This window comes from Ammospiza nelsoni, chromosome 2 (genome assembly GCF_027579445.1).
Source record: "Ammospiza nelsoni isolate bAmmNel1 chromosome 2, bAmmNel1.pri, whole genome shotgun sequence".
Lineage (NCBI taxonomy): Eukaryota > Metazoa > Chordata > Aves > Passeriformes > Passerellidae > Ammospiza > Ammospiza nelsoni.
The window spans coordinates 80099125-80115080 of record NC_080634.1 but is presented as its reverse complement, the minus strand read 5'-3'; the positions used below and the strand labels follow the sequence as shown (position 1 = coordinate 80115080).

General features: G+C 34.9%; 1 protein-coding gene across 11 annotated transcripts in view; it reads left to right on the top strand.

The window, feature by feature from the left end:
• The window catches only part of DOCK9 (dedicator of cytokinesis 9), a 113137-nt gene that overhangs the window by 90989 nt on the left and 6192 nt on the right, over nucleotides 1-15956 (top strand). For 6 of the 11 annotated variants that reach the window (XM_059466410.1, XM_059466411.1, XM_059466408.1 and 3 more), the window contains exons 39-50: nucleotides 2270-2385; nucleotides 4071-4208; nucleotides 4521-4703; nucleotides 5320-5433; nucleotides 5572-5787; nucleotides 7493-7550; nucleotides 9376-9482; nucleotides 12741-12863; nucleotides 13201-13320; nucleotides 13973-14008; nucleotides 14802-14948; nucleotides 15726-15936. In XM_059466410.1, coding sequence (XP_059322393.1) covers nucleotides 2270-2385; nucleotides 4071-4208; nucleotides 4521-4703; nucleotides 5320-5433; nucleotides 5572-5787; nucleotides 7493-7550; nucleotides 9376-9482; nucleotides 12741-12863; nucleotides 13201-13320; nucleotides 13973-14008; nucleotides 14802-14948; nucleotides 15726-15936 — 1569 coding nt within the window. The remainder of the gene's footprint in view (nucleotides 1-2269; nucleotides 2386-4070; nucleotides 4209-4520; nucleotides 4704-5319; nucleotides 5434-5571; nucleotides 5788-7492; nucleotides 7551-9375; nucleotides 9483-12740; nucleotides 12864-13200; nucleotides 13321-13972; nucleotides 14009-14801; nucleotides 14949-15725; nucleotides 15937-15956) is intronic. The other 5 variants (XM_059466417.1, XM_059466413.1, XM_059466409.1 and 2 more) reach the window with 1 other exon arrangement.

Here is a 15956-nt window from a genome sequence, read left to right as displayed (position 1 = left end):
AAGTCAGCTTGTATAGACTGCTGTATTGAAAACTAAATCTGCTTGTGGCCTGTCTTTTTAAACATTCTGCTTCTAAATTGCAATATACTGTATGTAAAGTATTCTAAAGCACCATTTCTCAAATTTCAGCTTCAAAAAACAATGAAACTTGTTGACTAATTCAGTAAAATACAACACTGGTATTGAAGAGTTGTGTGCAGTAAAACTTGAGTTAACTGTATTTTCAGTGTGTTCATTCTTTGATTTCTCAAAGCATATCTAACTGTCCCTTAAAATCTTTTAGCTCTTTTGCTGTAATATAAAGCAAAATTTAGCCTAATTGCACAAGATTTATCACATTGTCTTGTGTAAAAGTGAAAAAAAAATCCCACAAAACCTCTCTATTCAGAAATGCATTATCACATCTGTTAAAATGTAAGAAATGCAATTGCCTGCTTTTAAAATGTCAGACAGTGTGTGGAAATTACTTTTTTTTCCCCTTGCAATCAGTCCGCTACTGCTGTATTGTAATAGTTTCTACATGGTTGTTGATACAGAAAAGAAAGCCTTTACACTACGTAGCTACACATTTGGTACATTATAATAATTTGCAGATAAAGACTGGTTTAAAAAAAAAACCCTCTGAGAAACAGATAACATCTCTCTGTGCAAAGAGTTTCATGCTTTCAGAACTTGGCAATTTTTACTGATTTTTTAGGAAACAATGAGCTGAAAGATTTTAAAAAATGCATGCTTATGTAAAAAGAAACTTTCCATTCTTTTCCAACTGAAGGAAATTATGAAGGAAGGTGTCTTATTCAGATAACTTTGTCTAAACTGATAATAGGTGGGTTTTTTTAATGGACAGTTAATAAATATCAGGATATTACACATTGTATTGACCAAGGTTTTACAAATTGAAGATATGTTGCTGTAAAAACCACATGAAGTATGAAATTGATTTTTATATCTTTGTTCTGTTGTTGTTAACTTACAGTTTTGTTTAGTTGTCAGTCTGCCTCTGTCATGTATCCAAAATAGCATTCAGAGCTTGAATAATCTTGCACATATTTTGTGTGGGATACATAAAGAAAGGAAGTGTCTGGTGGAAATAGTTGTTTTACTTGTTTCTAAAATCAAGATTCTTTGGCAAGATAGTTGTCTATTAGTGTAAATTATAAACTTATTTTCTCCCTTTCTAACCACCTAAGCTAGAAATGAAACTGAAATACCTTTCCATATATACCTTTTCAATACCTATCATACCTGGAAGGTATGATACCTTTCATCTCTGAGAAATTGCAGTATAGTTTTGTGCTTAAAGAAAGAATGCATAAATGTAAAGAAACTGGTGGTTATGGGTATATGTGTGTAGTTCGGAGAGGGAAGCAAGAAGGTGCAGAAAGAAGTGGCCAGGTGTCATTACAAAAGAGTTTGGCATTGCTTCTGTTCTTTACTTGATCTCAACAAGTTTGTCATCCTTGTGATTGATTTAGTGATGCTAAGTTGTTTGTAAATCTGACATATAAACATGACCCAGACCAAATGTTTATAAAGCAGCCCAGTCACGTTTGTCAATCTGGTGCTTCATGACCAGTGTTAGGGAACAGAAGTGACACATTATTATCAGTGCTGAGGCAAGATATGTTTTTAAAATTATTTAAGTTCACTGTGGAGCTAGAAGTGGTAGAATGTTTTTATTAAATATGGAGATATTGCAATGTATTGCTGCAAGAGCAGAATTCATTACTGGGGTGGTAAATTGCATATAAGTACGGGATTGTATTCCTTCAACTCTTACTATTTTGTATTTATATCCTGGTTGACTTGTGATTAACTTTGAGACCATTGTAACATCACTAAATTGCCAAAACTTCATATTTTCAGCTGTAACTTCATCCTACTGCAGTACTTACCACAATATATGTGTGTATATATGTGTATATATATATATATATAACTGTGTAGCTTTATATATATATATATACACATTTGTGTCTACATGCACATATATATGAAATATCACATAGTTTTTAACTGCTGTTTAATGCTTCTGTTGTTGAAATTCTTACTTAATATATTTTATAGTCCTGTGCAAATTATGTTAGAATAATTGTCTGACCATATTTGAAACTATTTAAATGCATATGAATTTTTTTCCTGTATTGAATACTAACTTCTGTCAGGCTTTTTACTTGTTAATCTTTTCCTAGTTCAGCAAGTCTTTTGGAAATAAGAAACATTTAAATGAGTGTATCCAGCACTTACACTTCATTTGGAATTTCTGTAGGCTATGGCCATTCAGATGCAGATGTCCTTCACCAGTCTTTACTTGAAGCAAATGTTGCCACCGAAGTTTGCATTACAATTCTGGACACTCTATCATTATTCACAATGGCTTTTAAGGTTTGTTCATGCCTTGGTGTTAACTTTTTCCCATAAGTATCTTTGAGAATAAATACTTATTAAAACTCGTTTTTTAAGTTATATTTTTATAGTCTAGTTAAATAGCATTGCTATTTTTAGCTTCTCTGGCATTGTATTTTATTATTTTCATGAAAAAATGATAATATCTCACAGAAAAATGCTTTAGCTTCAGCTACACATCATACACCAGCAGTAATCTATGGGAAAAGCTCCTTCCTCAGCCTAACTTAAAAATAGTTCTAGGAGCTTTAGTGTCTACCTAATATTAGTGGTAAAAGTGGCTTTTAAAGGCCATGTGAGGTGAAAGATCTATGGCAAAACCATAATTGGATACTCTCAGACTTTCATGTTGAACTTGGCTGCTTATTATAGTAATGCACTCCTTAATAGTGATTTGTGTGTTCCTCTTCTGTAAGTTTTTTCCATTTGTCCACTAATAAGTCTTCTTTTAGTTGTATCAGTTGCTGTCGCTCTCCTGTGGAATCTTTATATAGCAGACCATTTACTTACCCCTCTTGGCTGTTTTTCTGAGGTCTTCCAGACTTTAAAATCGAAGCCATAAAAAGGACAGATGATAACTCTAGGTTGTTTCTCCTTAACTGGGGCAGTGTATCCAGATTCTTGCTTGAAGATTCAAATTTAGTGTCTTATCTTTAATCTAGTTATGAAAACATGAGCTTATTTACAATAAGCTTCCTTTTTTCCTGGTAATTAATTTAGTAGAGTTGAGAGCCAGTTCTGTCCAGAGATCTGGTTACAGAATTGAAAATTAATAAACTAGCTAAAAACGTTTAAAAAGGAATGAACACTATTCCTTCGTTTATCAACCCATCATGCTTGGAGTGACAATCCTTCAAGGTTATCTCTGTGTTGTATATTGAGAAGGTAGGCAAGAGTATGCCAGACTAGTCTTAAAGATCCAAATAAAACAGGACAATCAGGAGCTTCTATTCAATAAACTGCACTAAAATATATAAAATCAGAGTCAAATGATGGTTTGGGTAGTAAGGGACTTCCAGAGATCATCTAGTTCAATCCTTCTGCAGGGGCAGAGACAACTTCCACTATGCCAGGTTGCTCAAAGCACTATCCAACTTGGCCTTGAAAAAACCTTTCAAGGAATTGGGCATCCTCTACTTCCCAAGGCAACCTGTCCCATTACCTCAACACCCTCTCTGTAGAAAAGGTTCTGCTATGTCCAGTCTGAACCCAGCCTCTTCCACTCCTTTATATATGCCTGTATTTATGCAGTGATGACAAGAAAGAGTGGAGTGCACCCAGGGGAGTTGCAGAAGGGGCAGAATCACCTTGTAGTAGGAGATACTGCTATGAGAAAATTCGCCTGTGTGGGCTGCTAAAGCCAGTGTAAGCAAAGTCTGTTAATACTTTGAGTGTGCCCCTCAAAAAGCTATTAATAGTAATGGATTTAATTAACAGCTGATAAAAACAATCATGTTCTATAAGCCTATTCAGAAGGCAACACTTCTTTTATAAGCAAAATTAATGAAGCGTTAGAAATACCTAGTTAGAATTCAGGTATGTGTGTGTTATTAAACATCCTGTTGTATTTTTTAAATGTCTTGCTTTTTGACGATCTGTATATGATCTTATAGTATAAATGTATTGCTGTACAAAACTCCTGAATCCTTGCTATTGTTTTAAAGAATCAGCTACTGACTGATCATGGACATAATCCACTGATGAAGAAAGTATTTGATGTATACCTCTGCTTCCTTCAAAAGAATCAGTCTGAAACAGCATTGAAAAACGTATTCAGTGCTTTAAGGGCACTTATTTACAAGGTAAGAAGTTCTAAAAAATTCATCTTCAAGTACTTGTCCAGTTCTTTAGTTAACAATATACTATATAAGAATTTAAGAACTAACGTACCAAAATAAAATAGGTGATTATGGACTGATCTGATCTCAACAGTGTGGAATGCTTGTCCTTTGATTTGCTGTAAAAATTGTTTTGTGTCATGACCTACTCTAACTCTTGCTCTTTCCACAGTTTGAGGATATGAATATATTTGTGTTTTTCTTGACACGCTTAATTTATCAAGATCTGACCCTAGTTTTAATGAATAAATTCTTTGTTTTCTTCTTTTTCCTCAGTTTCCTTCTACATTTTATGAAGGTAGAGCTGATATGTGTTCTGCACTGTGCTACGAAATTCTGAAGTACTGTAATTCCAAGCTGAGTTCAATTCGAAATGAAGCTTCACAGTTACTGTACTTTTTGATGAGAAATAATTTTGACTACACAGGGAAGAAGTCTTTTGTTCGAACACATCTGCAAGTTAGTATATTTTCTTTTTCTTTTAATATTGTACATACACAATTGCATACCAGTGTGCAAAGCCCTGTCAGATGGACTTAAAATAATTTATTTGGGGTTCAAGCAAGGCTGGTATTCAGAGTAAGAAGATGGCCATAAAAATATATTCAGTACAAGGAAATACTTAGAAACAGTTGGATGACCCTGTGTTTTGTAGGAAATGAGTTTTATTTGTCAGTGCAAACATTCTGGTTTTTAGATGTTATTTAGTTTGTTAAATGGTGTATCCTGTTGATCTGAAGAAGGAAAAGAATGCAGCAACAAGCACACAGAAGTCTAAAATAGTGCAAATAATTTGAAAATTGTGTGTCTTGACAAAGCTGGGAACAGTAGTTTGCCAGTTCAATGACCTCTGGCTAGTTCACCTAGCAGTCAGTCATGTGTCTTGAATTTACACAAGCCTGTTTTATCCTATGTTATTGTACAAGTAATTGGAAAAGAACCCCCAAACATTATTTTATTTAGGAGAATGATTTTTCAATTAAAAAGAACAAAACTTCCTTTGTAATTGCCTCAGAGGTACATATCAAGGGTATTTAATGAAATATGCACTAACAAGATGTTTGTTTCTGTCAAGGTTATTATTTCGGTAAGCCAGTTAATTGCTGATGTGGTTGGAATTGGAGGAACTAGATTTCAGCAGTCTCTTTCCATCATCAACAATTGTGCCAATAACGACAGGATTATTAAGGTCTGTTTTTATTCCTATTTCCATACTGTGGAAGGATGCTTGAAGACTCTCACAGCATCTTTTCCAGTTATGTTTTATCATTTTGTTGTGCAATGACTACGAAAACACAGTAGTTAACCTGACTTTTGCATGTTTTAGCACACTACATTCCCTTCTGATGTTAAGGATTTAACCAAACGGATTCGTACCGTGCTGATGGCTACAGCTCAGATGAAGGAACATGAGAATGATCCAGAAATGCTTGTAGACCTCCAGTACAGCTTGGCAAAGTCCTATGCAAGTACACCTGAACTGAGGAAGACATGGTTAGACAGCATGGCAAGGATCCATGTTAAAAATGGAGATCTTTCAGAGGTAACAGAAAAAAAAAACAAATTAGTTTTAGCTCTGTAATAAGCTTAAGCTTCTCTTTATAGAAAGGGAATGTACTATATGTAGTTGCTAGCATGTAACATAATAAGTCTTTTAAACAATTTTTGAATTGTTGCTGGATTGGTTTCAATAGCTGATAAGTTTTTGTCCTGCCCAAGTACATCTGTAAGTAATTTCTGGTTATTAATGTAAGGAACATGTTTAACTGCTATAACTGACACACTACTAAGAATGGAATGCACAATGCAAGCCATGGAAGAGAGGCCTTTTACTTAAAAATATCTTTGTTATTACTTGTTTAAACATTTAAAGCCACTCCTTGAATTCTCCTCCAGTTGTCTTTACAGAATTAGCTTGACTTTATTCCAAATTGCTTACTAAAAAAACTACTAATGTTCTTAAAACTGACAAATAATTTTTTGTGTCATTTGAAAAAAAGGAAAGGTTTCTGTTTTTACTGTGCTCTTAAAATAGTTAGTTCTAGCAAAAAGCAGAATTGGGGATTGTTATATGTCTTAATGAGACATTACACTTTAACTGGATACAGATTAATTTTGTCTCTTTCTAGAAGGTTTTTCCATCTGAAAGTAAATTGCTTTGTGTGAAATCACTGCATTTCATAAACATCTGTTAAAATGAGCATCATGTGAGCAAGTAAAGATCTCCAAGAAATAGAAGATGCCATCTTCCAAACTCAGTTCTTTGTACTAGAATTCTCTTCTTCTACATGGTAGCAACACAGAAGAAATACACATTACTCTGTTATTAGCTTGTCTCTTGAACTGAACAGCTTCACCTATCTGAGAAGACAAGGTCTTTTAGTCCTTTTCAGTTATGTTTTTCATTTTTTTTGTTAAAACCTTAGAATCTTTGACTGTGCAATTAGATGAAGATGTCTGCAAATCATCAAGTTCAACTCAATACAAAGTAGGCAAAGGAGTTAGAATTTCTGGCAGATTTTTACCTTTTTCCTTCACTTCCATTGTTTGAGGATGTGCAGCCTCCATATTTGAGCTGTTCAACTGATAGTTACTTTGCTGAAAGCCTAAGCCTTTTTAATAAAACAAGGATGTGAAATTTTTTTTTTTTTTTTGGAGAAAAGTGGTCAGTGTCAAATCCATAAAAAATCCCAGATATCTGAAAATTATTCTGTCCCTCTTTTTTTTTTCTGTTTTTCAAACTGCATCAATTCCTTCAAATTCCATTCATTGGTTATGTCTCTCGTGCTGCTCTCAAATGGCCTGTCACCACCAGTTTCTTCTGCATTTTTCTTGGTCAGGAGCCAAAAAGCCGACAAAACACGTTAGCAGAAGGGCTACCAAATGCTGAGTAGAATCATTAATAGCTTAACACTTAAAATACCTCCCCCCAAAAGAGAGATTCACTTGTTTTTGTCACAGCATGATGTTCCTACCTTGTGATTTGTGACCCAGGGTCACTCTTAGGTTGTGAGCTGCTGTCCATGCCACTCAGGGCTCTGGTTAAGAAGGAGTAAGTGCACTTGCAGAGTTACAGCTTTACATAAATGAGGTGGAGAACTCTTGCAGTAGTCACAGAATATCTCCTGCAAAGCAGCAAAAAGGAAAACTGAAGAACTTGTCTCATACTGCTGCTCTCCATATATACCTTATTTTTAATATTCCCATTTTAATTGTATTTTAAAAGACTGTTACTGTTTCTGTTTTAGGCAGCAATGTGCTATGTCCATGTAGCAGCACTGGTTGCAGAGTATCTGACACGAAAAGGTATGATTTCAGAACATTATTTTAATGTACTCAAATATATTTTATTATTATAATTTGGGAAAATAAATAATTTCCTTGAGGAAGTTGTAGGTATTTCAGTGTTCACTAGGGAAAAAAATTCTGAACTAACCAGGTAGCAAACTCACATACTTAAGAGTAAACTTGCATATCTAAGGGGCAGCATTTCAGGTGAAGGCAAAGTAAAATTTTTGGAAAGTAAAAATTTTAATTTTACCCCAGAGCTGCTATTATTTCAAATCAGATCCTTTCTAAAGCAAAGTTATCTGTGAATATTCTTGTTTCTACAAGCAGTCAGTCTCTCACTGCCTCTAGGGAAACCTGGCATTGCCAGAGGAGTCAAAATAAATTTGTACAAATTTTCAGACGTTCAATCAATGATAATAGGGCTCAGGCTGTTTCACCTTGTTGTGGTATATTTTGTGCCAGCAGCTTTTGTAAAAGTGGATTCTGATGACCCTTGAGATAGGGTAGAAAACCACCTTTCATCTACAGGATCAGAAGAGTTCTCAGTCAGGGATTTGAGATTCAAGTTAAATTAATAAAAAGAGCTCTCTTGAGGAAAAATTTCAGGAACCTGTTAAAACTGATTATGATGTTGAGATAGTGTTTTGGATTTGTGGGCAAATTCATGTTTGCATCTTTTTAGCTTTGCCTTTGAATGGCAGTTCAAAATGAAGTAAAATCATGAGTCTAAAAGATGATTTATCTCTATTCTTGTTGTGCTTCTCACCAAATGCTTTTGCAGTGTATAGTCTATTTTCTTTACCCCAGTGATTTCAGAACCTTCTCTGAGACAAATCTGAAATAAGCTGCTTATTCAAATTACTGTGTCCAGTTGGAAGCCTGATGATACCTGAGAACTAGTGATAGTCTCTATTTATTTGTGAGTTCCTTTGGGTGTTCTGCTATTTTTGTATACTGTCATATAAAATTTATTTCCTCTCAGTAATACAGAGAGTCAAACTCCTACCTGTGGTATTTCTAAGAACAGAAAAGCCCCTTGCATTTGAGGCAATCATTCAGTAAAACCTCTGATGGTCAGAAGTCCTCACTGAGCAGCAAGAATTTTTGGAGGAATGAGTTGTAAAATAAATATGTTCAAATCCTTAAGCTTCCATAATATTTACTGATTGCCCTTGAGGTTTTAATTGATACAGAAAATCCTGTTTTCTTAATTCATCAGTCCAATGTAATCAAAAATATCTAAACAGCATGAGTGAAAGACATGGGTTTCATGTTGGAACATTCTATACTCCATTTTTGTTAAGGTTTTTTTTTTTAGTAAAGGAAGTTAGATTGGTATTTTGTTAGTTTTTCCTGGTTTTCTTTGTTTGAATAATCTGGTTTGCCATCCCCTGCTCATATTTTTATGGCTAATGTCATTCATATTGTTCAGACTGGAAAAAAGTATGTGTCAGGTCCTGCCCCTGTACTCAAGTCCAGTTCAGTAAGTAAACTTGATGGCAGTTCAATTAAATACTGTAAAAGTTACCTTGAGTACCTTAGACTTAGGATGGGGTAGATTAGACACAAATTTAAAATAAAGTAGGAAGATTCAGACATTACTTAGTTTGGTAGGTAAGGGTCCAGACATCGATGTGTTTGGGTTTTTTGAAACCCATTTCTACATTCACAGTAATGTAAGGTCTTGTATTTTAACCATGCAGTGGGAAGCTGATCTATTCCTTTATTTGGTGATAGGTATATTTAAACATGACTTCTGCTTTATCCAGAATCACAGAATGACCCAATGTTATCCTGCTGGAGAAAGTGAAATATGTCTCTATTTCTTTTTCAATGACAGGGATGTTTAGGCAAGGCTGTACTGCTTTCAGAGTAATCACACCAAATATAGATGAAGAGGCTTCAATGATGGAGGATGTTGGAATGCAAGACGTTCACTTCAATGAAGTAAGTAAACATAAAAATGTTAAAATTTACATACATGGAAAGGCTGGGGTTTTTTCCAAATTTTATGTTTCAGTCTGGAGAATTTCTGATATAAGGGATACAACAATTGTTTTCTGATCAGATATTTGTACCCTAAAGCTGAAATAAAAAAATTCTCTGAGATGGCCCAGATTTAGAGAATTTACCATATGCATGTATTTTAAATACAGTGCTAGCACATCAACTCACCTTTTATTGCACTTCTGGAATAAAAGCAAATTGGGGGTTTATTCTAGTTGACAGGATGAACACTAATGTGGGTTACTTATTAGAGTTAGCAAAATCTGTTTTTTTCTAAAACTGACTTGGATTTAGAGTATTACTCCACCAGAAATCATGAAAACGTGTTCACTGGTTTTCTGCTGTTTACAATTTCCCAATGCAAATATGCCATAACAATGAAAGTAGTTTTACTGACACCAGACTTGTGTCCATGTGTTTCTTCTGGCTTAAGTTTCACTCCTTGTGTGTTTGCTGATCCATCTGTGCAAACTCTACAGTAAATTTTACTAGTGAGCAGTAGTATATGAAAATGTTAATAATCTTGCTCATGAAAAGCTGTCTGCACTTGTATTTGCTGGTATAGTTGTGGCAGAGAGGGGCAGACCACAATTGGCAGCAGTCATGTTGGAAAACCCTCTGGTTTGTAAGTGTAGTTGTACCAAAAAAAATATTTTCTTTTGTGTTTTAATTAGTGTATGGTAAAGCTGTATGACAATATTACTTGAGTGTGCAAATTGGTTTTTGGTTGTATTTTTTTTTCAGTTTTTGTGCTGTCTTTTTAAAATCATTGATTCTTCTGATCCAGCATGAATTTTAGCATGCTACTCAAAGCAAAATGCAAGCTGCTCTAAGTTATTGAAGATCAGGAATTCTAGTGACTACTGCTGATGGAAAGTTTTGTTGGAAATTTCTGTCACTGTTTTCCTGCCAGACCATTTGTCAGAGTTAAATTATTATGCATTTTTTTAAAAATTGGAATGTCTTTATTCTTGTTTTCATTAGTCACTCCCTGCAAAAAGAATATACTGATTTTTCTGTGTCATTGAACCCTACACAAATTTATTTCCATCTCTCAGTATTTCCGTGGAACGGAAGTAAGCCAAGAGTGAAAATATAAGCCTGTACAGCTTGCAGAAGGATCAAACCAAGCCAATTTTCATTTTTCCCTGCATGCAACCCTGTCTAAACTTAACCATGTAGTACTCTAACTGATGAAATATTGAAAAAAATATTATTTTTCAGATAAATTCTGAAAGTTAGCTGAAACATGGGAAAAGGAATAATAGGGGAGAAATAGTAATAATAATAAGAGTAACAATAGGGAAGAACTGTTTGGCTTTAGCAGACTAAAAATAATTTCAGAAGTGCTTCAGAACAGGTAGGCCTGTTCCTTCATGAACATACTCATAAGTGGAGTGTTTCCTCAGTGTGTTCATAAGTAAGCAGAACTGTATTGTCTGAGAAAAAAATGAGATCAATTTGGTACAGAAGTGAAAAAGCAGAAACATCGTTTCAAGTTGTATTTTACTACTACTTAGCAAAATGATGCTCTGATGAGAATTTTTCCTATACATGGTAACAAGCCATATGGAATTTCTTCCCTTAAAACTTGATATTTCCCTTTTTGCTAGTTATTTTAATTTCTAAAGGACCATTTACAAGTATTGGAGGATCAGAGAGAATCCCTTCAAGTTTCTAAAGGGATTAAAATATCTTTCATACTCTCCAGTTTATAAAACCTCTTCCTAGTTAAAATCTGAAGACTTCCATAGATTCTCATTTTTAAAAATTTGAAATTTTGGGATTCTCGATTTAGTTCTCATTTTAAAAGAGTTCTGTGTGAGGTCAGGGTTACCTAAGCTAGCCAAAAAGTTCATTTGGGATTTTGCTTTTTAACAAGGCTACTGTGTGCATTTCACCAAAACAGTTGTTTGCCTGTGACATTCCATGAGAGGCATTGTCCTGATTTGCAGATGGGTAAATAAAGGAGCCCTGCAGGAACACAGTGTCCTCTCAAGGATGTACAAAGACAAGTGCAAAGCCCTGCACCTTTAAAAAAAAAGAGCACAAAAAATCTCAGTACAGGCCAAGCAGCAGCTCTGCAGAAAGACCTAGAAGTTTCTAGTGGAGTGCCTGTTGAATGGGAATCATCAGTGTGGCTTTGTGGAAACAAAAGCCAATGCAGGCTGTGATGTGTTTCAGAGGATTGACTCAAGAAGCAGAGGGAAGGGAGTTCTTTTCCCTTTTATGCTGGCATTTGTGGAACCCCATCTCTAACCTTGTGCCCAGCACTGACCCCCAAAAGTCAAGACAGGTGTCAAGAAACTCAAGAAAGTCCAGCTCCTAAAGTGGTTAGTCGAAGAATCAGACTTTTCCAAGAAAAGCACCACCAAGAGCAAGAGGCTGTGCTCACAGGTGTCAAGGGAAACTGACTGCATATATGGAACTTTTCCCATGAGAATGGATAAATATTGAGACATGGCTCAAAAAATGTTGTGTTCTTTTGCTCCTTCCTATCAGCTCTCCTGCTTGAAGCTTGTGCTCTTCATGTTCTTTTCCTTTTGTAAACAAAATTTTACTTTGCCCTCTGGTGTCTGAATTAAGACTTGTGTCATAAACCAGTGTTTGTGGACAGCCCTTGTGGTCCAGCAGTGACACTGGTCTGTCACTTGTCACCACTTGGCTGCTGAGAATGGAGGTACTGAGGAGTCTGTACAGCCTCAAAATGACTGGGGGAAAGGAGGAAGTATTTTAAGGTCTGTTACAGGATAAGGGATAAGGGTACCATTCTTTAGTCTGTGCTCGCAATGTTAAAAATTGATTTTCTTAGTGATGTCTTTAAGCTGACTTAGTCCCCTTCCAAAGGGAAGAAGGAGGTGGAATAGAGTAGCTTCTAAGCATGAAAGGAGCTTTTCCAGCTTCTGGCTTCACCACTGTGATGCAAGAGTGGTAGAAGAAGGTCCAAAGAAGTTTCAAAAATATCCAAAATATACATGCTGTTTCTAAATAGGAGGAGTATGTGTGTAACCTCAGACCATTCTGTATTGTTTTGTTTCCTTTTAGCATTTTTTGATGGCCACAATAACTTAAATTACAAAGTGTACATAATTCTGTTTTGAGGCAAGATTTCCCTTTTCACTGGGAAGAATTTTGGTATAATTATTTGCTGTGCTTTTGATGAGTACTGACTTGTTCTAAATGTGTATCCAAATCTAGGATGTGCTGATGGAATTGTTGGAGCAGTGTGCTGATGGACTCTGGAAGGCAGAACGCTATGAACTCATTGCTGATATATATAAGCTTATAATTCCCATTTATGAAAAACGGAGAGATTTTGAGGTACTTAATTCATCAAATGTAAATTTGAGCAAGAAAAAAATCCTGAATTTTCAAGTCTAACTGCATGGCACATTGTACATCACATAATAAGAGTATTGAAATTGTAACTGAAGTTTGAATGTGTTGAAATGTTTGTTTTCATTTTAAATAATTATTTTTTCTTTAAATATAATTAGTCTTACATATTGTCATCCTGATACAAATGCTAAACCTAATACAACCATTCAATAAAAGAATGTTTTTGGTTGTACTGGCTACAATGACATAATTTATTATTTTAAGATAGGAAAGTTGTGCTTTGTTCTTCTCCCTCATTATTGTTTTCTTTTACTTTTAGAGGCTTGCTCACTTATATGACACCCTTCATCGAGCATACAGCAAAGTTACTGAAGTTATGCATACAGGCAAGAGGCTGCTGGGAACTTATTTCAGGGTAGCATTCTTTGGACAAGTGAGTGTTCCTTTCACTGGCCTGCTCTATGCAGTGAAAAAAACCTGAATTTATTTTGCAAGGTTTACTCTTTCATCATCTGTATTGATACAGTGATATAAAAAGCACAAGGAATGTGTTCTATATGAAATAAAGAAACACCATCAGTAACTTATTTTTAAAACATTTATCAATTCCAGCAAAATTCTTATCATTTTCCTCAGTAAATTTTTTTGCCTTTTTTCCTTTTTTCTTCTTTTGTTTACTACCTTAAGGCAGCGGTAAGTTTTCTGTAATGTCAGTTTTTAGCAATGCATTGACTTAATGTCTGTAGTGCTACGGTGTGGTTTGCAAGGCTGCTTCTTAGACTGGTATGCATTAATAGCCATTGCAAGTCCAAAAGTAACATCAAGCTCCATTTAGAGAACAGATCACTCTTTTCTATGCATCAGTATTGCATGCTTCAAACCAAACTTCTGGCTGTGTATTGGGCAGCTTCACATCCTCTGGTCCGTGTCTAGAATGCCTCTGTATCCCTATGGTATCACGCAGTATCCAGTAAAACACTCTCTACATGCATAGCCCAGTTGCTTAATTGTCCAGCTGAGCATGGAGAATTGTAAAATACTCTGAGCAGTATAATTTTACATGTATTCTGTTGTCTTTTATGACTTTATAGCAATACCAGTTTACAGACAGTGAGACAGATGTTGAGGTAATTACAGTAACTGCTTACAAAGCAAGCAATGCAGTACCAACTACTGCATTTCACCTTAGTTTGGTGTGGGTATTTTTGTCAATCTAGCCTGTGTTTATACATGATATGTTGTGCTTTTCTATTTTGTCTGTTTCATTTATGACAAAAATATTTATTTTCTGGTTTTAAACATGAACTCAACATGGCTTGTTGTTTTAAACCAACAAACTGTTTCACTTTCCATGTATTGTGCATTTAGGTGAGGTTTTAAAAACAGTACTGTGTGTAATAAAATAAAGAAGTATATACCAATAGTACATCATAAAATTAAGATCTTGCATAATTATATTTCATCTTGTGTAATTTTTTATAACTACCTAAGGAAAATATTCAGATTATTTTAATGTAAACTTCTGCCAAAATAGTCACTTGTGAAACAGATAGTCCTGTTGGGCAAGACTACCAATTTTGGCAAGTGAAACAGTGCTGCAAGTTCACTTTTAAGTAAAAGTGAAAGAAACTTATCTCAAAGGCTTGTCACACCATAGAATTGCTACGAACTTTTAAAATTCAAACTCTGTGTTTCCATTATCTTTTGCTCATGTTGTACTAGAGAATTACATTTTTCTGTTGTTTTTTTTTATTCTCTTAGAAAATCTTTTTACTTAGATTTTAATTTCTGTCTATTTATGTTTGCTTGAATACTAATGTTAAATGTTTATATTTCCTTTGAACCACACACATTATATCCATCTTAGTAATTTCCCTTATGTTTTATTCCCCAAGATTTTTATTACTTTATTTTTTACAGGGTTTCTTTGAGGATGAAGATGGAAAGGAATATATCTATAAAGAGCCTAAACTCACACCTCTCTCAGAAATTTCCCAAAGACTCCAGAAACTCTACTCTGACAAATTTGGAGCTGAAAATGTCAAAATGATTCAGGATTCTGGCAAAGTATGATCTTTATTCTCTCTAAAAAATTATAATATACTGCTTTCCCTAGTTTACTTGAAATATTGTGGACTCACTGGCTGTTTCTCATTTGGCACACAAACACCTGCATCTAAAAGCTCTGCTGTTGGAAAGGCACAAGAGGAATGTTATCTCCTACTAAGTATGCCTTTTAGAGCAACCAAAAAGCTTAATTTCTGTAGTGTTACCTCTCAAAACAGTAATTGTATCTTAGAACAAATTCGGATTATGATCTTATTCTGGGTTAACTTTAGCTATATTTCTTGCCCATTCATGCACAGTCATTGTTTGGAAGTTCTTCCCTTTTCCACACCTCACCCTTAGACTTTATGGTGACTTCCTCTTAGTATAATTTCATGGCTCTTTTTGTTCCTTGATAAGGATCCTTTTGAATCCTCGATTCAAAAATTTCTATGCATTTTGGCCTTTAAATGCAGAAATGGTGGGCATTTCAATATTGGAACTTTAAAAGGAGAGGAGGACTTGATGAAAGGGCTGGGTTTCATAATTATGAGCGGTTAAAAACCTCCAAAAACCAAACAAACCAAAAAATCCACAGTGCACTGTGATGCATCTGGCTTTCTTCCTAATAGTGAAAAACTAAATACAGAAAACTCCTGTGAAAGCATGAACATTTCCCACGTTTTCAATAATTTAGAGGTTAAGAGACCAAATTTAATTTCTGGAAGTTATGTGACTACTGTTAGATCCACTTTATTCACAATGTAGCTATTTGATTTTTTTTGTCCTGTTTTTAAGGTAAATCCTAAGGATTTAGATTCAAAATATGCATATATTCAAGTTACACATGTAGTTCCATACTTTGAAGAAAAGGAGCTGCAGGAGAGAAAAACAGACTTTGAAAGGACTCATAACATTCGTCGCTTCATGTTTGAGATGCCTTTTACTCAAGGTGGTAAAAGACAAGGAGGGGTAGAAGAGCAGTGTAAGCGAAGGACTATTTTGACAGGTACTGATGGAATGGAATGC